Source organism: Centrocercus urophasianus, unplaced genomic scaffold, assembly GCF_019232065.1.
Source record: "Centrocercus urophasianus isolate 14NV4802_14NV808 unplaced genomic scaffold, USGS_Curo_1.0 seq_11, whole genome shotgun sequence".
In the NCBI taxonomy this organism is placed as follows: domain Eukaryota; kingdom Metazoa; phylum Chordata; class Aves; order Galliformes; family Phasianidae; genus Centrocercus; species Centrocercus urophasianus.
This window is the reverse complement of record NW_024884253.1, coordinates 3,175,948-3,200,555: the sequence shown is the minus strand read 5'-3', so window position 1 is coordinate 3,200,555 and position 24,608 is coordinate 3,175,948. Positions and strand designations below refer to the sequence as shown.

At 44.6% G+C, this 24,608-nt stretch overlaps 2 protein-coding genes across 3 annotated transcripts in view; one reads left to right on the top strand and one right to left on the bottom strand.

Annotated features, from left to right (window-relative positions):
• The first annotated feature begins 1,519 nt into the window (after window positions 1-1,519).
• Window positions 1,520-5,009, top strand: CHRAC1 (chromatin accessibility complex subunit 1). Its single transcript, XM_042839736.1, has 3 exons — window positions 1,520-1,693; window positions 1,875-2,001; window positions 3,942-5,009. The coding sequence occupies exons 1-3, from the start codon at window positions 1,520-1,522 to the stop codon at window positions 4,085-4,087; spliced, it is 447 nt and encodes a 148-aa protein (XP_042695670.1). The 3' UTR covers window positions 4,088-5,009.
• Window positions 5,010-9,012: 4,003 nt separating this feature from the next.
• Window positions 9,013-24,608, bottom strand: part of AGO2 (argonaute RISC catalytic component 2) — a 51,434-nt gene continuing 35,838 nt past the window's right edge. For both annotated transcript variants that reach the window (XM_042837574.1, XM_042837582.1), the window contains exons 15-19: window positions 24,235-24,429; window positions 23,563-23,697; window positions 21,834-21,935; window positions 21,337-21,536; window positions 9,013-20,501 (exon numbers count right to left, since the gene is read on the bottom strand). In XM_042837574.1, coding sequence (XP_042693508.1) covers window positions 20,393-20,501; window positions 21,337-21,536; window positions 21,834-21,935; window positions 23,563-23,697; window positions 24,235-24,429 — 741 coding nt within the window. In that variant the 3' untranslated portion in view covers window positions 9,013-20,392. The remainder of the gene's footprint in view (window positions 20,502-21,336; window positions 21,537-21,833; window positions 21,936-23,562; window positions 23,698-24,234; window positions 24,430-24,608) is intronic.

Sequence of the window (24,608 nt, the reverse complement as noted above, 5' to 3'; positions counted from 1 at the left end):
ACCAATCGTATCCTGGGCTCCATCAGAAGAGAGGTGGCCAGCAGGGATATGGAGGTGACTGTCCTCTCTGCTCTGTTCTGGTGAGGCCCCATCTGGAGTACTCTGTCCAGGTCTGGGGCTCCCAATACAGGAAACGTGGAGCTGTTGGAGAGGGTCCAGAGGAGGGCATCAAAGATGATCAGAGGGCTGGGCTCTCCTACGAAGATAGGCTGAGGGAACTAAACTTGTTTAGCCTGGAGAAGAGAAGCCTGTGGGATGAGCTCATTGCAGTCTTCCAGTATTTAAAAGGGGATTACAAACAGGAAGGGAATCAACTGTTTACTCGGGCAGATAGTGGTAGGACAAGGGGGAATGGTTTTAAGCTCAAGGAGGGAAGATTTAGATGAGATGTCAGGGGGAAGTTCTTCATAGAGAGTGGTGAGGTGCTGGAACAGGCTGCCCGGAGAGTCTGTGGATGCTCCATCCCTGGAGGTGTTCAAGACCAAGTTGGATGGGGCCCTGGGCAACCTGGTCTGGTACCAGATCTAGAGATTGGTGTCCTCTGGCAGAGGGGCTGGAGAATTGATGATCCTTGTGGTCCCTTCCATCCCAAGCCATTTTATGATTCTGTGATTCTGTGATCCCTCTGAAGGACCTTCCTACCCTCAGGCAGATTGACACTTCCTCCTAATTTGGTGTCATCTGCAGACTTACTGAAGATGCCCTCAGTCCCCTGATCTAGGTCATCAGTAAGGTTATTAAACAGGGCTGGCCCCAGCCCAGACCCCTGGGGAACATCACTTGTGACTGGTCGCCATTCGGATTTAACCCCATTCACCACCGCTGAGCCCAGCCAGGCAGCCACATTGTACCCAGCAAGTTGTGCACCCATCCAACCCACGGGCTGCAGTTCCTCCAGAGCACTATGGGTGACGGCGCTGAGGCACAGGCACACCGACCCACAGCCATTCCCCATCCGCCTGGCCAACCCCACACTGCCTTCAGCCGAACAGAGCGTAGGAGCTACGTATGTGGGGAACGCATTAATAAAGTCACCGCCGCCATCATTTGTTCATAGTTTACTTATGCTCTCCACACCAAACACGCCTCCAAGTGCCAGGATACCAGGCAGCTACTGGACTGCAGGAGCTGAAGAGGCGTTTAGCAACCTGTAATTACACTCACGACTCTGTAGCCGCCGGCCTCTACTTGGATTATATTTAGGAAGAGCCTATTTGCCATAAAAAACGAGTTCCCAGTGCCCGAGTGCCAGCTCCGGGACGAGACCGGCGCGGAGAGTCTGCCCTCGTCCCATCGGCGCCCGGGGCGAGGAACCGCCACCCCGCAGCACAGAGCGGGCAGCGGACGAGCGCGGCGCACCACGGGGCTCGTAGTCCTCCCGCCGCTCGGCCGGCGCGCGGCCTCACGGGAGTTGTAGTCCCGCCGCTTCCTCCTGCCGGCGGCGCGCGGGGCCTTCTGGAGGCCGCGGACTACAGCTCCCAAGGGGCCGTGCTGCGGAGGCCGCCCATTTCTCGCTAGGATGAGGGGTGAAAGGCCGCGGCCGCTTCGGGGGGGCAAAATGGCGACCAGATTGAGCGGCGGAGAGAATCGGCTGGTGTCACTGCCGCTGTCGCGCATCCGCGTCATCATGAAGAGCTCGCCGGAGGTGTCCAGCATCAACCAGGACGCGCTTTTCCTCACCGCTAAGGCCACGGTAGCGTCTCCCGCCTTCCCTCCCCTCTGGGCCGGGCGGGCTCTCGGTTGCGCCTCTTCGCTCAGCGCTACCGCGTCCAGCGCCTTGCATGCGTGCTGTTAAATGTGGCACTCTTGCCTTTGATTGGGGGTTTAACTGCCACTTGTATATCCGGATCTGTATCATTTGCTTTACGTTTTAGGAGCTTTTCGTTCAGTATTTGGCGTCGTACTCCTACAAACACGGCAGAGGCAAGGAGAAGAACGCCCTCACGTACAGCGACCTGTCTCACACTGCAGAAGAGTGTGAAACCTTTCAGTTCCTTGCAGGTATCTGCAGAGCAGAGCAGCGGTAATCCTGTGTGTAAATTTGAAGACAGAGTTTTGATTTGATTGAATTGTTTTGTGAGGGCACTGTTCTCCTGCTGGTTATTATTCTGCTATTATGTGTAGACAAAAAAAAAAAAAGCCCTAACCATATAGCTAAAGGCTTAATGGCAGGGTTGGGAATGGTCAGGCTGAACTGTTGCCCTGAAAAGTTCAGCATTGCTCCCCTTTATTCAGCATATGTCTAATGTCTTAGTCAGCATGCTAAATCCAGGCTCAGGGTGGTGACACACTGGAACAGGTTGCCCAGTGTGTTTCTGAATGCTCCCTCCCTGGAAGTATTCAAGGCTGGATGGGACTTTGAGCAACCTGGTCTAGTGGGAGCTGTCCCTGCCCATAGCAGGGGAGCTGGAACTAGATGATCTGAAACGTCCCTTCCAACCCAGATCATTCTCTGATTCATTTAACATCCTGGTGTTGCCAAGCTTTTCTTCTTACCACCTAGGAAAACTCATGGCTACGTAAATAAAAAGAAACAAGCTCCTCAGGATTCACACATAATTTTAAGTGGCAGCACAGAAGGTCTTGTTCACCGAGTGGATGTCAATCTGCAACGCTTTAGCCACTCCTGCTTCTGCTGTCATCTGTGCTAAGGGCCTTATAAAAAGACATGAAGTTGTTGGAGCAGGTACAGAGGAAGGCCACAAAGATGTCAAAGGGCTGAAGCACCTCTTTTTATCAAGAAAGGCCAAGGGAGTTGGGCTTGTTTAGCTTGGAAAAGGGAAGGCTTCAGAGATACCTCATTGCAGCCTTCTAGTACTTAAAGGGAGCTTACAAGCAGGAGGGAGACTGACCTTTTTACATGGTCTCATAGTGATAGAACAAAGGGGAATGATTTTAAACTAAAAAAGAGGAGATTTGAATTAGATATTAGGAGGAATTGTGTGTTTGTTTTTTTTTACTCAGAGGGCAGTGAGATACTGGAACAGAGTGCCCAGAGAAACTGTGGGTGCCTCATCCCCAAAAGGGTTCAAGGCCAGGTTGGGTGGGGCCCTGGGCAGCCTGAGGTGCTGGGTGGCAACTGTACCCGTGGCAGAGGGTTGGAACGAGATAGGCTTTTAAGGCCTCTTCCAACCCAAGCCATTCTGTGATTGAAATCTAACTCATAAGCTACATTACTGAAAACATTTATGGACAGGGATTTCTCTGGTGTTGCAAAATTATACCAGGGTAATTAGTGCTCAGCATATTGCCGTAAGCACTTCTGACATGCCAACGATCCCATTTAAAAGCTTTCAGCCTGTGAAACAAGACCTAAAAAAGATGTGACAATTTACATGGCTCAAAAATCATGCATTTAAATCTCTAAGTCCTGTTTCCTGAAAAGGATGCATCATATGGTTCCTCTCCCTTTTAATGTACATATTTACATCTGAACGCACATGTGCATGCGCGCTTTTCTCTTGTAGTTGGAACTTATTGGTAACGTTTCGCTCTGAAAAGGCATGGACATAGGATACAGGGGGAAAATGAGTTATTTGTAGCCTGGCTTTTCTCAGGGCTCCTTGTTTTGCCTTGTCTCCGGGCCATCGTTACTGCCCTGAATGAGCATCTTACCTGAATACCTAGAAATCAGTTTTCTACAGGACACAAGTAAGGCAGCTGTCCTATTGAATCTGTCAAAGGCTGTTGAGTCATTGAGCATTCCATTTAAAATCAAACAAATAATGTTGCTTGTAATTAGAAAAAAGGAATTATCCATTTCCACTTATGATACATTGTATGTCAGGCTAACTCAAGAGGTCATTAACTGTGTTAGTTGGTTTTATTTTGTTTAGTGGTATTCAGTCCCTTCCAACCTGTGCGATTCTGTATGAATACAGCATTATGAAAGAGGCAGTGTAAGCACTTATACTGACTAAAAGAGCCATTCTCCCTTCCAGATATCTTGCCAAAGAAAATCCTAGCTAGCAAATATCTAAAAATGCTTGAAAAAGAGAAGCGAGATGGAGAACTGGGGAAATGTGATGAAGAGGACGACGAAGAAGAGGATGATGATGAAGCTGTGGATGAAGCTGTTGGATCTTAAGGCTAGTGAAGAGCTACTTCATAGTTGATCCATTTTCTGTTGTATAAAGGATGTTATTTTTGTGACTGAGAATCCAGATGCTGGATATATTTATACACTGAGCCATCTGCTTTTGCTCTAAGAAGTTGAAAAATTGAACTGTGTATTTCCTGAAGAATGGAATTCTTCCCCCACAAACATGGTGGCAAGAGAAGCACTAATGTAAATGTGACAGCAGAACTTGCTCAGATGACCGAAAATGACTTCTTCAGACAATCATTATCCAAACGTACAATTCCTTACGGGCAGCTCTCAGTCCAAAAGCTCTTTTGCTCTTTAAAAGGGAGCTCTTCCCCTGTTTGTGTTTCTCAGGTGAAGGGAGGGTTTTTACCCAGGATCTGCTACTCCTAGTCCTCATCTGCTTGAGGAGCCAGTAAGTGATCCAACCCTTCCGCAGCTTTCTGGAACAGTGGCAGGACATTAGTAGTGGACCAAGCCCAATTTTGATAAGTGTTCTGTTTTGGTTTTGATTTAGCTTTAAAAAGAAAAAAGTAATAAAGCTCTTGCTGTAATGGAGCCTAAACTGGCACGTCTGCCGTGTACAGAAACTGAGTAGAGGACGAGAGCCATTCCAGCAGGGAATGTGTTTCAGCAGCTGAGGTGATGAGCAGTAGAAGCCATCGATGATGACGTAAATGTGTACAGGAGCTTTTCTCTGCAGTCAGTTCTTCACACCTGCGGTTTGTCCGCGGCGCTCTAACAAAGCGTGAGTTGATTGAAGTCTGTTAAATGTGGATTGTTGAGAGTGAGCAACCCTTTCCCGCTTGAGTGACAGAGCTGCGTGGCTGAATTTTCTTTGTTTTTTACTTTACAAACAACTGTCCTGTCCTGTGTACAACTTTATATGCGACTTTTTACAATAAATATTTTTAGGAAAAAGTGACAGAGGTGCAGAACCTTCCTGCAGTTTTTTTCCAGCTTCAGTTTACCATAGAACAAAACTGTATTGTGTCAGGAAGGGTGCAGTGAGTGCTACGTGATGTTTTACCTGTTGAGAGATCCCCACGTGGGTATGCAGAACTGTGCTGTTGTTGAAAGGGTTGAGGTTTTTTGTTTCTGTAATCATTAAAAGTGTACGGAGAGCTGTGGGAAACTGACAGTTGAGCACTGTGTGTTTGGGGTGGGAGATGTTGTCTGCAGTAAGGTATGTAAATTATGAACAGTGATTTTCTCAGCACTTGGTGTAGCTAACACTTGCCAGCTTTGGGGGAACAGAAGCAGCTTTTTTCTCCCTAGAAGAAAGTTGCATGGTAAACCTATAGCATAAACAAGGTATGGGGCAGCAAGGTGAAACAGAGGTGGACTCAAAAACTGCTGTTCACCATGATGGTTGTGTTGAAAAGTCACAGAAGAACAGCCTAATTGTGGAGCGTAACCTCTTGGTTAAGTCACTGCTGCACTACCTGATCCACAGTCAGGTGGGTCATGACCTACGAATCAGAAACCCAAACGAGCCCCCAGCAAAGATGTCACTGTACTGAGCACACACATCTTGAGGGAAAGACAGCAGGACCGATGAGCTTTAGGGCAAATGTGCTTAGAATCATAGAATCATAGAATCACCAAGGTTGGAAAAGACCTAAAAGATCACCCAGTCCAACCGTTCACCTATTCCCAATAGCTCCTACTAAACCATGTCCCTCAACACAACATCCAGTCTTTCCTTGAACACCCCCAGGCTCGGTGATTCCACCACCTCCCTGGGCAGTCCGTTCCAGTGCCTGACCACCCTTTCTGAAAAGTAATACTTCCTGATGTCCAGCCTGAATCTCCCCTGCCGTAGCTTGAAGCCATTCCCCCTGGTCCTATCACTAATGACACGAGAGAAGAGGCCGACCCCCAGCTCACTACAACCTCCCTTCAGGAAGTTATAGAGAGCAATGAGGTCTCCCCTGAGCCTCCTCTTCTCCAGGCTGAACATTCCCAGCTCCTTCAGCCTCTCCTCATATGGCCTGTGTTCCAGACCCCTCACCAGCTTTGTTGCCCTCCTTTGAACACGTTCCAGGGCCTCAATATCTTTCTTGCAGTGAGGGGCCCAAAACTGGACACAGTACTCAAGGTGCGGCCTCACCAGTGCTGAATACAGGGTAACAATCACCTCTCTGCTCCTGCTTGCAACACTGTTTCTGATGCAAGCCAGGATGCCATTGGCCTTCTTGGCCACCTGGGCACACTGTCGGCTCATGTTCAGCCGAGCATCAATCAATACCCCCAGGTCCATTTCCTCTACGCAGTCCTCCAGCCACACCGCCCCAAGCCTGTAGCGTCGCCTGGGGTTGTTGTGGCTGAAGTGCAGGACCCGGCATTTGGCCTTGTTGAAACTCATCCCATTGGCTTCAGCCCAGCTCTCCAGCCTGTCCAGATCCCTCTGTAGGGCCTCGCTACCCCCAGGCAGATCCACACTTCCAGCCAATTTGGTGTCATCTGCAAACTTACTGAGGGTGCACTCGATGCCCTCATCGAGGTCATCAATAAAGATATTGAAGAGGACAGGCCCCAGCACCGACCCCTGGGGAACACCACTCACAACTGGTCGCCAGCTGGATTTGACTCCATTCACCACCACTCTCTGTGCCCGGCCCTCCAACCAGCTCCTTACCCAGCCAAGAGTGTATCCATCCAAGCCTCTGGCTGCCAGCTTCTGCAGGAGAATGCTGTGGGAGACAGTGTCAAAGGCTTTGCTGAAGTCTAGGTAGACCACATCAACAGCCTTTCCCTCATCCACCAGATGGGTCACTAGATCATAGAAGGAGATCAGGTTGGTCAAGCAGGACCTGCCCTTCATGAACCCATGCTGATACTATACTTACTTATGCTTATACTTACTAGCGTGGTTTTAAAGCGGCATTTTCCATCACCGGTTCTTTGGAGCTGACCCAGTTATCCATCATGCCTCTCACATGAGCCAGTCATGGTGCTGTGCAGGGGTTCTAAGGGAAGATATCAGTCACTTGCCCAAAGCTGCCATCTTGAGCCTGGCGAGGAGGCTCAGCATGGTCAGCCACCATCTGCAGGTTGTAAACCAACACTGCGATTGAGCGCCCAGTGGCACAGCAGGAGCAATGGTGCTTTGGGACTGAAGGAAAACAAAGTTCTCTGGGGACATGTTAGATGGTGGCCAGTTGCATGAGGGTCACTTTTGTGAGACCTGAAGTGGGAAATTCTGCCACAGAATTAAGAGGCTGCTCCAGTGCTTGCTCAGTAGCAGTGTATTTTGCTGCTGAAGGCTATTAGCCACATACCTGGGCTTTGGTCGCAGATGGGCAGAGGTGTCCCTGGCCACAGGTGGTCTGCACTCGGTCATCCTGAAAGCTATCCTCATTTATAGCTGATAGGAATGTGGCCTTGCTGCCTCAGACCTGTAGCCTAAGCCTGAGGTGGTCCAAGCTGCTTGGGAATAGCTGGCAATGAACCATGGTTTTGTAGCACACGCAGTGTTTGTTCCACTGCGGAACATGCAGCAAAACTGAAGCACTTCTGCTACCGTGACTTGGGTTGATGCAGTCTCTTTTAGCCTCCACAGAAGGAACACATTCTCCATGACAGTGCTATGCTATTCCTTTAGGTGCTACAAGGCTGTGACCAAGGCCTCTGGAGCCATATCTGTCCCTATCTGGTATGAGAAAGGTCATTATAAAATGGCTGAAGCTCAAACAAGATGAGCCATCCTAAGTGGGCTTTCATTAGGAGATGCTTTGCTTTTCTTCTCATTTTTCCAAGAATTGATTTTGAAAGTTTGCAGTTGTTGAATGTTTCTGCCCTGCAGGGAAGGCAGCTGCAAGGCAGGAAGCTGACAGTACTTCTCAGGGTATCTGGGCCTCTTTGAAGCGCTCAGAGATTTTGGACAGCAGAACACATGCTGGGGGATGGAAGCTTTCCAGAATGAGCGCTATTATGTCTGTATTTTTGGTTTCCTTCCTGCAACACAAGCATGGAAGATTCTCCCCAGCACGCCCAGGCTGCTCAAAGGCAACGAAGCTCCCATCTTTCTCAGCTTGCAAAAATGCCATAAGGACTGTGGTTACCAAGTATAAATCACTGTATTTCATCCCTCTTAGAAGTTTCCTGTGGGCTGATGAACAAGCTCTGGGCAATTAGCAAGGCCACAAGAACTTGAACACCCTTTGTATTAATTCCACCAGAGACCTCTATGGGGACTTCATTGCTGCCACAGTTTGCCACAACCAACTGCAGCCTCACATCTGCTCAAGCCTGTCGCCATTCCCTATGAGCCTTGCTTGACACAAGCAAGCTTGCATCCGCTTCAAAGTAGCGTTTCAAATCTAAGGGGAACACAGAGTTCTGCCTGAAATGGGAGGGACAGCTGTGAGTATTTCCTACTATTGAATAAAACGAGTCTGGTCCGCAGGGCTGGGCTGTGTTGGAACTCAAGAGACCTCTGCTATCCTCCTGACTCGATACTTCACTGTAACAGAGAGCTTACTTTGTTTAAGACCTGGGTGCTGTAGGAATGAAGTCAGAACAGAACGAAAAGCAGGACCTTCAGGCAAGTGCTATCCAAAGTAACAACCTTCCATATGTTATTCCAGGACAACTTAGGAGGCATTACGCTAACAGCAGTCCATAATGAACTATTCTGGAAAGCAACAGAAGCAGAGGAGCGCCCACAGAAACATCTGAAACACATCCAAAGGGTTCAATGCAGAAGAGATCACTGGGACCAGGCACTGTGGCTCTTCTAGAACACATACTGTCTCATCTCACAAAATATGGGTTACAATTTGAAAAGGCTCAGTGCGGTGTACTATGAGGATCTCTGCTCAGCCTTGAATCTGTCACTGGGACTTGGAACTGGTTCTGAGCTACAGATGGAAGCCATTGATGGCTTTGGATTAAGTTCAATAAAAAGACATCAAACTATGTTGTAAAGATGAGAAATTTTATTTTATTGACATACTATGAGGCAAAACAAAATTGACACCATACAAAATAACTTTATAAAATATCATTCACATCATTATTTTGTCAGGAATTACAGCATTCTGAGCTTGTTACGAGTCTTAATGTTTTGAGGTGAGAAACACTATGCTAAATCTTTAGTATTAGTTGTATATATACAGTAAGAAACCAAAACAGAAACTGTTAGGTTTTTCATGAGTTTATTGCAAAAGTAGTGCAAACTATTTTACCTTGCAAGCTGTAAAACAAACTTGGAAGAGGACCCACCTAAGCTTAAGAATGTGACAACAAATGTTCAACTTCACAGCCTCTGAAGCTTCCTTCAAAAGCTCTCAACAAAAATTCCCCACCTCTGCATGTTTTTAGGTTTTCACTGACTCGGAAACAAAGCAGCAGAAGATGCACCCACACCAGCAAGAGGCCGCAGGGAACGGGGCACACGGCAGGGAGCAGCTCTCCACAAAGCCAGAGGTTGGGAAGCACGGCCGAGCCACCTCAGAACGTGGACCAACAGGGCAAGCTCAGGCTGCTGGGCTTCCCTCGTTAATCAGCTGCCTCCTCTCCGCACTCGAAAAGAGTCAAGAAAGCGGTACAACAGATTCACCATTCAGAACATCTATTGCCTGTTGTAGGAATACAGCATCCTTTTCCTGAAGCCTACGTAAAGCAACGTCCTCGTGGTCCCCCCTCCCCGTTGCATACGCAATGCAGGGCAACCCCCGTCCATGCAACCAAGGCAGGACACGACATCCTACGAGCGGAACAGAAAACACTACTGGGGTCCCCCAAAGCAAACAGGTAGCTGGTCGTCTACTACAAAAACAAAAGCAAACAAATGCTACATGAACAATGTTAAAGGAACAAAATGCAGCATATTCAGGCTCTTTTTTTTTTTTCTTGAGGTACCTATATAAATATTACCTTCTGCCCAAAGTACTATCTGTTCTGTTAAAAAACTAAAGTCCTTATCATGAGCCAATTGTAGGGCATACATTATTATTGAGAAAGTGCAACCATGCTGATAATTTATATGCAGCATATTAAAGGATGATTAGGCTTTAGAAAATATAGCTTAAGTATAGACCTGATGGAGCAGTTTTATAAAAACATTTAACAGAGGCATTTTCCTTTGTTCGAGTCTCTCTGCAGCAGAAAGCCTTAGGAAACACTTGGAAGTCCTGCCACCACGGAATGTCAGCACTTTTACAATCCCATACATCATTTTTCTTTACTAATTAAACTAAAGAGTACACAAGAGATTCGTCCCCCCACCCCCATATTAGGTATTGGTAAAAAGTTGATTGATTTTTTTTCCCCCAACTTCAAAAAAAAAAAAAAAATAGCATATATCACAACTTAAATTTTCCAAAAAGGAATTATTATTTTTTTTTTAATGTAAAAAAGGTTCACGTAGTAGAAAAACCTATACAGAGTTGTAAACTGTTCCATAGAAAACTGTGGAAAAGTCGATGACATTTTATTCCCTTACCCACACATCCTTCCATTTTATATACAGACGCACGCAGCTGTGCCACGTATGTATATATATGCACTTGAATGGATACACAGAGGTACATCTCTAGGGTTGGGATTATATATATCTCAAGGAGTTCTTTATTGGCTTGTTCTCTTTGCCTAGTTCTGCCGTGATACTGTACACGTGGATCTGACACTGAAAAATCACATTTGCTAAAGCTACTTTGCTGCTTTTTTAAACTTTGTGGTTAAAATTCATTGGCTGTTCTTAATCAAGGACACGACCTTTGATTGTTATGCACTGGGAAAAAAAAAAAACAAACACAAAGGCACGAAGGACACAACTCAAATACAACACTGTCGTCTGCGAAGAAGAAACCCAAAGGGTTTGGGTTGCGGAGGACAGCCTGTGCCGAGGGCGGCTGTCAAACGCGGTTTGGTCGCTTTTTGCCAATCTCATCTGAGACAATTTGAGTAAATAGCACCCAACTGTTTACATGAGGTAGATCCAAACGGACAAAGAAAGCTGGGTCCCCACTGCTTGGTTTGCCCCCAGTTCAAATGGTTTAAGGATCAGACATCGGGCGCAGGAAGGGCGAATGACGGCGCTATGTGAAGCAAGCACACAACTTGAGAAGAGTTTTTCCAACACCAAATAAGTGTTAAGTCATCCTCCTCCTCCAGACAGAGATCTCCTAACAGGGGGAGGGAGCACAACACATCCAACACAAATAAAGCTAAGAACTGAGAATTGGGGCAGGCTGCCAGAGCAACGCATCAGCTTCTGCGGGGCACAGTGACAGCCACTGCCTACAGAGGTCGGTCACAGTATAGAGATCTACAGCTTCCCCTTTCCATCTCAGACAACTTTTTTTTTTTAACTAGTTCAGCCTTACAGGAACACTCTACTCTCATTAAACAGTATTTTTTTGCATACTCTGAGAAAATCTGTCAAATTTATCTTTGTTTTAAGGCTTAAGGTGGCATTGCCACACAGCATCATGCAAACGTTACGCTACGTCATCAAGACAAACACGACGCATTGCGACCCTCCACACCTACACAGAGCCTCAGCAGTTCTGAGTAACACAGAGCAACACCTCATCTCTGCAATAAGCCCTACGACGCCGCTGATGCATTTAAAAGTCAGGAGAGGGTATTTCTACACCTGGATTTTGTATGACAAGTGCCAGTCTTACCCAGCCAGCACTACAGCGTTGACACACCGCAAGCACACACAACAGTCAGCACGCACTCAGTACCACTTGAAATGAGGCCCTTAGCATCTCCGTTTTTGCTTTCAAAATGATAAACTGGTTACAAAAACATTTTTGTTTCAAGGGAGCGCGTCCAATACAAAATTTCTGAATTAATTCTTGGTTCTTTTTCCATTCTTTTTATTTTAAAAATTTAAAAATATTAACAGAAAGATATGAACATCTTAACAGATGTTCATTCAATCTGCAACATACCGAATTAAAGGAAAAAGGATTTAATACATTCTGTTCTCTGTCTCATCTCCCCCCATGATCAGTTAACCACTTTGCTGCACAGAAACGTGGGACTGAGTCTGCATTTACAAACAGCCCTCAAGTCTGAGATTTTGTGGTTGCACACCCTCACAAAGCACTACGGAAGCCAGTGAAGTTGTGCTCATATTCTCCTTCTGTATTTTTATACACAAAGAGCCACACTCAGCTTTCAGTGACACGTGGACACGCACACACACACACCCCTGTGTACACACATCGTTTTCCAAGCTGAACCAAGAAATCACAACAAACTGCAACCTTCCAGAACAGCCCACAACTTTGCCAGATGTACTTTCAGAATCTGTGATTTAGTTTTCCATGGATACGTAATTCTGAACCTTACTCCTCATGTTTTGCTTCTGCTTCCCCCATATGATGTGCTGCTTTCCCAGACAGTCTACCAGTAATTACTCCTCAAGTCCATCTTCTTCCATGAGCAAATTCACACATTATCTCACCCTTCCCTCCATATAATCAAGAAAACACAAACTATTTCTGCTGTTAAACACTAGGTAATAAAAAATGGGCACATACAACAATCTTCATTTAATTTAGAGGCATTCTGGGGATTAAACACTGAGAGGTAATTTAAGATCAATTAAAGATTCAAGTCAGGCAGGCAATTGGAGACATGGTATTTAAGATAAAATAACAGCATTGTCACTTGTAAATGAGATGAGAAATTTAAGGTTCAGCCTTACATGTCTAATGAGAAAATGAGGAACAAAAGAACCAGGGTCAGCATTACCTCTTTTTTATAGCACATTAACAGTGGGTTCTGACCACCTCCAGATGATGCAGAATTAATATTAGTGAAACGTGGACACACGCTTCTCTGGCTGTTGTGTCCACATCTGATGGGCTCGATCCCATCCACTGCCAGGTGCCCGTGCCATACAGCATGGACCACATCTGCTTTGAGTTGTGTGCATGACAAGCACAACCACACAGCTTTACATACCCTGATAAGAACGAAGCTTCCTGTCTGTATATGTGGGAACAGGAAAAGCTGATAAAGAAAGAATAGAATCCACATCACAAGCATTTTTCTGATGAGAAATCTAACCAAGGAACCAGAGAAGGGACCAGAAATTCCCGAGCTCGGTTGCTGACCTTCCCACTGCTCATGTTTGCCAAGCACACTCAAAACCAAAATGGGCAGAAATGTCTCAACTCATTTTTCAGGATCCTGTATGTTTAAATTTATTCTTTAGGGCCAATTCATAAATTTACTCTGAGGTTAAGTCATATCTGTAACTGCTGCTGAGATAGCAGCTATTCCAGCTGGTATTTCAGTTGAGAATAGCACATCCAAAAGGCTGGGGGAGGCAATCTGTGCACACAAAGCCACTATTTACAAACAAACACACCCTTTAACACAGCCTTCTGATGCCAACTGGAGGCTCTTCAGAACGCTGGGTAGGCTGGTTGGCTGGAGAGCTGCCACAGGTAGTTTAAGATGCATCTGTTGAGGCAGTACAGGGACAAATTGTAAACAGTTCTTCTTCTGAAGATGTTTAAAAAGAAGGAAAAGAGCAGCAGCCATTCACATTTTTAGCGCTGCCAAGTGCAAAACTCCAAGACCAGCTCCCACCAACCTCTCACCTACAAATTCAGCACATGTCCCTGTCTTCACTCCAACCAAATCCTAAATTCTCTGCAATACCAAGGGCTAAAAGCAGAGCCTAGCTTCCAGGGGCCTACCCACCAACACTGCCTTTCTGGGGTCAGGGTTGTGCATAGTGTTTCACTTTGCCTTATTTGCACAAAGGATGGGGTAGCTGCATGGCACAGATGGCATTTCTCAATATTAGACATCCAGTGCTGGGCTCCTCCTGATGCTCTTTCAGGTTTGCAGACCTTCCTATGAAGTACACAATGTTTCTCTCCTTGTTGTGTAAGGTTTTTCTCACAGAGAAGTTCAGTGCCCTGAAACCTCTTCGAAGCCACAGCAGTGCCAACAGTGTCTGTGGATTCCTAACAGCAAGACACAGCAAAGTATTTTCTGAAAGGAGCCATTTCCCCTAGAGCAAAACACTTCATGCTTTTGCAGGGAGCCTTGTTAAGTTATAACAGCAAATGGGAAAGAGTGTTTCGGACATCATCCCTTTAGTTATTAGATGAACTTGTTTATTCAGTCACTCACCACTGCTCAATAAGAATTCTTCCACAAACCAGAACATCAGCAATCATCCCTGCCAGAAATAAGCATCATTCACATCGATGGCTAAAGATGAAGACATTGAAGACAGCAAGCAATCCTGGGCTAACTTCTTTCTGAAATGCTCACTTCCAGAGCACAAAGCCCGTAAAGCTGGAAGAGTGCTATGAAAGCACACCAGCACACTGAGCACAACCAGGGAGCATTTCTGTCAGCAGAGTGGCTAATTACAAAACGAGGAAGCTTGTTTGGATGCATCGTAAACAGCGATGCATTAACACAGTTTTCTACAGTTTCTATTCAGGTTATGTAAAGCACCTTTAGTTGGCGTGTGCTTACTTCAGGACTGAGTTACAGCCGAGGCTCTGCACCAAACTGACACACCAAGCAGTCACAATACAAACAATACTCCAAATCTTTTCCTCTCCACTTCAAAGTTTATCAAATGTGGTCTGAGCAGGGAATAATTCTCAACGTTACAGTCTCACATCGACTTATCCAAAAAGTGTTAAAAAAATACTCATATATATATATATATATATTTTTTTTTACCTCAGATTCAAAATATATTTTCAAGCACCTTCATGTCATTTGCAATGAAAACATGATAGTATTTTTCAGCCAATGGCTAAACTATGAAAACGCTTCTCATCTGGAAACAACAGTATATCAACTCAGCAAGAGAATGGGCAGAAGGTAAAGGGACTGCATGGAAGCAGGCGTGCTGGATGAGATCTGCCTTGCTAGTTCTGAGACTTCAACAACCACTTTGGCATGGACACCTCAGGAAGACATCCAAGATCACAGTATGGCACCAGCAGCTCTCCAGCAAGGAACAAAGCAGAATACATAACAAGAATACAGTTGATCTGGGAGCATTTTGGCTGCTGTAGTAGTAGGTTCACTTCACAAATTAATTTATCTGCAGAGGAACACAGGAGGTAGCCTTGAACTGCATCTGCTTGCTAACTAAGAGTCCTATAAAAACACCTTTTGTAGTGATTTGGCCAAGCCATTACATTCATATTAACACTTCAAGCAAAAAACAACACAAGAAAAGCAACTGAAGCATAAAACTGATTGCGCACCACGCGCACACTGCAAACCCCATCTCCATCAGACTGAGGGCATCTTTGGAGGGATGCACCCTTCCAGTCACTGGAGACAAAACTTGCTGTTCTGCATCCCAGCATAGTAACTTCCACCCCAATGCCCCACGATTCCACTAATTCTGCCACAGAGGTTGGTTCTTCTCAACACAAGGCAGGAATCAAATGCTGAAAGAAGCCAGGAAACACGTGAGAAAGCAACTGTGCCCTTGGATTCATACCAGAATGCAAACCAAGTACAACAACACTGAAAAACCAAAGCTCTTATCTCAATACTGTAGAATATGAGAGTATTCCTACAATGGAAGTACAAGGACTGAGATCCACAGCATTTCAATATCTGCTATACAGAGCACTATTTACAGTATTTTTAAACAGCTACAGCAGATGCCAAAAACGTCTTACAGTAAAAAGAGAGATTAAAAACAATCAGTGCAATTGCCTCCTACTTAAAGTTTTCCTTAGAAAAGACTGCAAGAGTGCAACAAGAAGCCCATTGCCAAATGTAATATAAAGGTAAAAAAATGTATTGTTCTGTATTAGAAATTGAGCAAGCACACGGGTCAGGACAAACACACACACACACACAAAGAGGTTACTGAAAGAGAAAAGTATTAAAGCAAATAGGAAAAGTTAATTTATTTCACTGGAATCAAGTGTGACTAACAGAACTTTTTTACATTCCTTTTTTCTATGTAAAATATATCTGTGCCACCATAAATTCTTATGGGGTGACACCAAGATGGCCCCACTCACACCTGCTCTTCCAGCACACTGGTATGAAAAAGACTGGGGTTTGTTGGAGAGATGCACGTGACCATTTATTGCTGCAGTAAGGAAATAGTGTTGGCAGCAGTGTGCAAAGCACTCCGTGTCCCAGTCTGCTTTCAATACAAAGTCTCTTTGCACAAGCACACGTGACTTCTGATAAAGCTTCAAAAGCATCTTAACAAGGAACTTCCATCTTTTCATAAGGCTACCTGGGCACTGAAAAACCTCCACAGTTATTTCAAATCCTTGTGACAGACCTAAACATGAGGAAATTGACCAAAACTTCTGCAACATGGAAGATCAACGACTGCAACTCAGCAATCCAAATTTTATAGTTGGAGCACTCTAACTTGAACCAAGTCCGAAGAAGGAGTTCTAATATACAGAAGTGACCTTACATCAGTGCATACAGATGAGAAGTGTTAGCGTTGCATACAGCTATCTGAAATGCCAAAATCACGTAAGGCAGAGACAAATTCACCTGCCTCCAACGTTTCACATTAAGATATTTCCTCCTAAGCACTGACTCAACTCTATTTCCCAGGTGGTACAAGATGCAGGGTAGATGTTCCATATTGAGCCACTGGAGCAGAAATTTCTAAAAATAAGCAATACTGTATTACATCCAGAACATGAGAAAAGACAGCTTTATATTTTATCTTTGTTAATATGGGCATTGTCACAGAACCCTGTGCTCTGAGAGGGCTCTTTGGAGATGCCCAACCCCACACCTGGCCAAGTCTGAGCCTCTCCAAGGACAGAGATTTCACAACCTATTTCAGTACTGGAGTATTTTTGTTCCTATAGTGTTATTATTTCAGTACAAACTCCAGAAGACTAATCCATAGCAACTCATTAATGCTCGTCCATCTCTCAAGCACAGTCTTTTAAAGGTGAGCTGCTCTGAAACCAAAGAAATGCTGCAGTACTGGCATCAGTTTGTCCGTAACGGTGCTCCTGCCTGCAATGGGAATGAGATATTTTTGTCACCAGGGTGCAATCAGTATCAACTTTCAGACTGCTAAGCACACGACAGCTTGCACCAACAGCTGAATTCAGGCAGAAGGTCACTGCCAGGAAAATAACAGAGAGCACAAGGAATGCAATGGAAGAGGTCCTGCCCAGTGCTCTTTTGCACTGCCGTCTCCTTTGCACGGCTCAAAACACAACTGCAAAAGGGTAAAACGTGTTTGGTTACTGCTGGCCTGAGCTGCAGTGACTCAGTGGTTATAACTGCCAACCCCAGCTACAACTTCGACAGCAGGAATGCATGCGAGGCAGAGACACCTTGAGCTTTGTGTTTACCTGAGATAGTGCTGTTCTGACAAAACACATGGGAGGTAAGCAAATAATACCAACAGGAAGGTTGGAGGTGTTCGGCCGTTCCCCCCGAACCTCTTCTTCTTCTTTTTGGACAGGAAATACTTGGAACTTCAGGAATGCTGCCAGAAAGATAGCTTCTGGGTTTACAGCACACTGCACTTTTCTACATGTGTACCTTCATCAATGTTGTTTTAGAAAAAGGCTTCAAACTATTTGATTATTCACCAGTTGGGGGAAAAGGGGCAGCAAGGGAAAGGAGGGAGAAATCAAGCTGCAGAATCAGCAGTAAGAGAGGATGAAAAAATCAGTGAAAGGCAGAAACGCCTCCAGCCTGAAATGCATGTAACCATCCCAAGTTCTTCACACTCAGGGAAGGAAAACTACACAGAAATCTCTGTTCATTCCAAGAGGACCCACAGATGACGGCTACTCTCAGATCAAGAGTGCACAGCTACTATGCCAGCCCAAAGAATGCATCCACCAGAGGGTGCAGGGAGTGCCGTGACCTGCTTCAGAAATAAGATTTGGGGTCAAGACAGCTTGTCTGTCCTCCTCACCCCATCTGTCCATCTGCACCGAGTCAGTTATGCCAGAACTGCACAGAGAGGGAAAAGGAGGACGAAATTCACATCCAAGAGGTCTCCGCGTAACAAGCAGCAAATAACATAACTGGAGTTTTAAAATGCTTGATCTTCCTTGTATTTGTTGAGAGTAATTCATATAAAAATAAATTCACTTATAAAACTCTGCCGAATTGAAATCTGAAACGCACGAAGCAAACACACAGAAGTGCAATGTGTCAAGTGTGAAAAAGCTTCTGCAGGTGAGCAGTACGTGTAAGGGAGGCACATACAGCCTGGCTGCTGGAAAACGTGAAGACAGGCAACGCGACGTGGAGTTTGCTTTCTGTTACACTGTCTATCATTTAAAAGCTAGATTCACATCACGAGACAAAGGTCTGACCTGGCAGGCTAACCAACAAACGAGAACAACGCAAACATCTGCTAGCAGGACTGCCATCGTTGTTTCACCTGAACGACACCAACACGCTGCTACAAGGTGATGCTTGGAATCTGCACTGAGTTACGTACCTAAAACTCTGAATGCAGCAAAGGCTGGGCACTTCCTAGCTTACTGAGCAAGCAGCCAGCTACGGGCTCCCTGCTGCATGGCACACACCTCTGCCTTGCTTAAAGCTCCTGGCCCAGCTCAGCAGCTAGAGGTATATGGACTCAGAACAGTGACTGAGCATCTGCTAAGAGAAAAGGGAAAAGACAAAGCAAAATGGAAGAGAACATCTTTAAAATACACGTTGAGAGGGTGGATTTTAAGTTTTCCTACGAAAATAAACAAAAACAAGTCGGCATAAACACATTTCCTGGGCTTTTTCCTTTTTCTTCTACACCTGCTTGTGGCATCATCATTAGTGCAATGGTTTTCATATGTACTATGGTTTTTAATGAACCCAGTGTGCAAACTAACAGAAGTGTTTGTCTAATAACTACCAGTTAATTAATGCTTCTCCTAGGAGAATGGCCAAACTCTCACGTTTACTCTTATGCATAACGAAGGTTTCACCTCCCTTCCTAAGTAAACTTCAGTTTCCTAAGATTTACCTTTACTGCATAGATTCTCTGACTTCTGTCCACGTGACAAACATCAAACCACCTCCCCCTCTTAGAGCTCCAGCTTCCCCAATAATCAACACATAAATAAAATACAATTGCTTGTGCTTGGATGGATGCAGAACGTTGGTCTCGTGTGCGTCTTTGACTGCACAGGTAAATCCTGCTACGCTGTGTGTACGCTTTGAAAAGCCCTTCTCCACAGGACTGCTACACAGCGTCCTCTGTACGCAGCTCTCAACTCTCGCATCGAAGTCAATTGCATATTTCTGCTTTTGAATAGTAATGTCCTCACGATAAGGTTTTAATTTCTAAATCCAAAGCATTCTTGATATGTTAACAGAAGTATAATGAGCACTCCTTAGTAAATAAAAATAAATAATAGCATCTAGTCTATCACATTAATACTGTGAAACACATATAAAATTTACATTAATTCAAACATAACAGTGAAAGAGGATTGTACTGTATTTATCACCACAGACCCGTATTCCTTAGAGACTTTGGAGAGTGTCACAGTCCTGTATGACAAATTCTAAAGTTAGCTGTCAGTATGATTTAAAAAAAAAACAAAAAAACAACAACCTTAAATTCTTTTTCTTTTCTTAAAAATGGCACCTCTTCTTCTGCCAATCTGACTGCGCCTATTAAAAGTTCAGGTACAAGTTCATTCATTCTGCTTTAAAATTCTTCTTTAGTCTATGAAAAACATTTTTAAATGCAGCACAATAAAAAACATTCAAGAACAAGCTTCAGAAAATACATTTGCCCTTAGACACGCAGAGAAAAAATCTTTGTAAGACAGCTGGAAAGCAGGATTTTGTCATTCTTTTCTTTTGAAAATAAAATTTTTGGAAATGCATCTAGAATGAAACCAAGGCTTCATGAATAGTCAAAAAATGCTCTGCTTTCCTTTGTATTAAAAGCTAATTCACAGCATTTTAGCCCATTAACTTTAGTACGAATTAGATCTCTCCAAATTATTAAAAGCAATTAAATGAATAGCAAACAATGAAGAGTTTTGTGTTTTGTTTTTTTCCCCTAAGCCCTGAGATCACAGCTCTTGATTTAATTATAAAACATGGGTCTGTTTTATAACAGGCAGCTTAAGAGATTTTGGCAAACCACATTTCCAACAATCGTGGGGCTTTGTAGAAGAATGCAGTTCATAACCAAGTCTGAAATTCTGGACGGAAGGCTTTCTTGCAAAAAGGGGGGAAAAATAAAAATGAAGATACATCACTCATTGCTGGCTGTCACTGGAGCTTGGGCAACTGTTGGTCTAAGTGCAGCTGGTCTCACGTGAATCCAACTCAGTGCTGTACTGAGTCACTGAACATTGAAAGATGTCAAGCAAAGTACATCGTGCGCAACGTGTCCTGGTGAACCTGAACTGCTTTTGCAAGTGCTTGATGATCTCTGCCATTACTCTGACCCGAAGTGTGGCTGCCTTCAGCACTGAAAGAGAAGGGGGGGGAAAGAAACCATATTTATTCTGCCCCTCCTTTCAAGTAAGATTTTCATACCATTCCTTTCTTCTGAATAGAATGGTCAAAAGTTCACAGACCCATAGAATGGCCAGGGTTGGAAGGTACCTCAAGGATCATGAAGCTCCAACCCCCTGCCACATGCAGGATCACCAACCTCCCCATTTAATACTAGACCAGGCTGCCCATGAACACCTCAATCTGGCCTTGAACACCTGCAGGGATGGGGCATCCACAGCCACTCTAGGCAGCCTGTTCCAGCACCTCTCCACTCTCAATCTGTAAAGAACTTCTTCCTGACATCCAATCTAAATCTTCCCTCCATCAACTTAAAACCGTTTCCCCCTGTCCTGCAGTTATCAACCCTTTCAAAGCGTTGATTCCCCTCCTGTCTGTAGGCTCCCTTTAGGTACTGAAAGGCTGCAATGAGGTCACCCTGCAGCCTTCCTTTCTCCAGGCTGAACAAGCCCAGCTCCCTCAGCCTCTCTTTGTAGGGGAGGTGCTCCAGACCCCCGATCACCTTTGTGGCTCTCCTCTGGACCCTCTCCAACAGCCCTTTGTCTTTTCTGTACTAAGATAATTCCTCTTAAAACATTACTGAAGTTCAGAAATGGAACAACAGCAAAGAAGGATACATGAACACAACACCTCTTTCTCCTCTCTCCCCACCCAAGGCCACTCCCTGCATGTATTTCACTGGAGAAAAAAAAAAAACAATCAATCTGCCCTCCAATTGCTAACCAAGGATGCTGCTGAACCCAGAAGCCCTGTCAAATTCTACAGTAATCCAAAGCCATGCAACTCACCTGTCATGTTCTTTATCCACCAGATGATACCTGGCTCTGAAGGCAACCAGGTGTGCGTAATATGCTGGTGCAGGGATGGAAACTGAACGAGTACAGCGTACGTACGTATGACACAGCTGGTAGGTAAGAATCTGCAGCTCATCTGAAGAGAAACGATTGTCATCCCAGAGGACGTGGTAATGTGAAGGTCTGCTTGTTCCCTGAAGGCAGATCACATACTCAACGTCAAAAACAACTCCTTACATTTCCACCTCTGAGGGTGAACTGCCACAGAACTGCCTGCTTCCCCAAAGTTACGTGGGAGCAATTCAACACAGTAAACTGAAAGCACAGCGCGTGCTTCCTGTCTGCCAGGTTCATTTCTTTTAGATGTTAGCAGTACAGAACAAAGCAGAAACACAGAGGCTGTATGATTTGTCTCCTGTGCAAACACCACCAGGAATTACCAACAGCCAATGCTATGTCTGAAAGTTCCCACCCCGTGCAAAATGCTGTACCTGAATACCAGCGTGACTACACAGGTAGAAGTCAAACTCCGATGGATGGGTGATTTTTGTGTCCACTGTGGTACCAGCTGGAATGTTCCCGCTTTTTCCAACCTGTGTGAATGGTATGTACAGATTCATTAATGCACATAAACTTCTTTCTTTTCCAGCTGTATAGTAAAGGCAAGAAACATTTTTAAGGAATCTGTAAAAAGCAGGAAGTCCAGAAGGGACAACTGAAACTAAAATTTGAAGTGTCTCTATTATTGAGAGGAAAAAAAAGAAAGAAAAGAGATGAGCTGCAAAATCTTCCCTGAGGTTATCTATCATAATGAGCTTTTCTGATTAACGCAGGAAGAGCTTCCCACAACTGATCTGTCAAACACCTTTTGCCTTCCCATTTTGTGACAGAATTAAGGACAGAATCCCCCTTAATCTGTCTTGTTTATACCCACAGAGGACAATCTGTGGTTGGAAGCTGAACTTAGAAATACCTTTTACCTTAAAACAATTTTAACCGCGTTCTCAAAATACAAAATCACCTTCATGTCAGCATTAACAGTAAATAACGCCCTCAATTGCAGCAGGCTTCGAATGCTCGCATACAGATTCCCAGCAGCAGGAAAAAGAACTGAAGGAAAATGCTGCATTTGAACAGAGGTTTGCAGTTGGGAACTCTTCATTTCCAGCAATGACACCATCCTTGCCCTGGGGAATCTCCTCCCCACCGGAAAGGGCAAAACACTTCCACATGTACTTCACAAGAGACACAATGGTGACTGCAATGCATTCATAAAACCATCTGAGATGTTCACAGATACAAAATCACATGTTGTCTCAATACTTCCAAATCAAATCACTGGTGTCCAAGACACATCTGCCTGCCTTACACACAGCATTAAGGAAAGAGTTCATCTCACCTAATAGTTTCTACTGTGCAGGTGTCTTTATCACAGCCAGCTACCCAAAAGTCACTGTACATCGAACAGGAATCAAAACCCACAGACACTCCCTCCTTTAGAACTGGATGAGGCATGCCTTAAGCACTGTTGGAAATACTGAACAGATCTCTCTGGGAATGCCTGGTCTATTTCATGTTCCTACCCTTTAAGCTCTATACTGCCACCCTAGCAATCCCTACATTTAAGTGTCTTGAGATAGTAAAAAACTGAAAAGAATGAAGAATTTGAGTAACATCAAGAAATTACAAGCAGACTTGTTGAACAAAATATCCTGTTGCTGTTTCATAAAAGCTTCTTGCTGGTTTATCATATGGGAAAGAAAAAGAACATTTTCCTTAACAGGCAGAAATATTTCACCCACTATGTTACACAGTTGTTACGCAGTTCTTCAATCATGACAAACGTTTCATATAGGGGAGCTTTTTCCTGTAGGGGAGCTACAGGAAAGAAAGGGCAGACTCTTCAGCAGGCCTGTGGTGACAGAACAACGGGAAATGGGTTCAAGCTTTAAGAGGGTAGACTTAGGTTGGATGTAAGGAAAAAGTCTTTTACAGTGAGGGTGGTGAGGCACTGGCACAGGTTGCAGAGAGGTGGTGGATGCCCCGTTCATGGAGACATTCAAGGCAAGGCTGGATCAGGCCCTGGGCAACATGACTGAGCTGTGGTGTCCCCATTCACTGCAGGGGATTGGGCTACATGGCCCTCAGAGGCCCCTTCCATAGAGCACATAAGCAATTTGGCTGTGATCTGGATATCTGCCAGTCACAACGCAAACGTACCCGCTCATTTTTATCTGTACAGAAGAGTCTGGTGTGATGTCTTTTCTGCACAACTATAAATGTAATTCCAGGCTGGTAATCCTTCTCTAGTTTAATACATGCTTCTCTGATAGCCAGCAATTCATGATGGAGAACCTGAATCATAAACATAAAGACATGTGATAAATACAAAACCAGCTTTCAGATTAATTCAGATATCATGCTCCCTCTTGCCCTGTCACTCACTTAGGAGATGTCAAAGCACGCACGATCAAACCTCAGATTCTTCACTTAATGAGAAGAAATTAGTTCACCAGCTCAGGCTAATAAGCTACATGTCAAAATCTTTTTAACTGCCAAATACAAAGTAACATGTAATTAGGGTGTTGAATATTCAACAGACTAATTATTTTTCAAGCTAGTAAAAGGAATCATCTCCAGAACTGTTCAAATGCATGCTATTTTCCAGCTCTCTGAAGTCACTTACAGTGCTACAGGGATCAACAAGAACTGAAAAAAAGCCGAGTGCAATGAACAAAAAGCAATTCTTTAGGATTTCTGCTAATTATATGAAAACATTTTCCCCACTTATCTTGGCTGGAATGCAAGAGATTGGTGGATGTTCATTTCTACATAAAAACCACATCTATCACCAGAAAACAACAGAATCCAAATGTCAAAAGGAAACGTAACCTGCTGAAACTGCCCCTCAGAAACTCCATCTCTGTAGAAAATGATACGAGTCGGTTTGAATCTGGTTGATTTGTAGAACTGAATCAGCAGCTCCCTGACCATGGCAGCCAAATCTTGGATGATTTCTTGGCGGTGCTGCTGGACCCGAACAGTGGCACAGTAGCGATTGGGATGAGCATCCATGCTTCCTACAACCTGTTGGAAAATAAAAATGCAGACCTTAATACCACAGCAAACGTGAAAGCAATTGCTTTGTCTATTTACTCAACAGTAGCACTAAGACCTTTATTATTAAATAAGGCAGAGCACCCTATATTTAAGACAATTACTGCACAGTTTCTGCCCAGGAACAGATCTGGAGGTTGGTGGCCCTG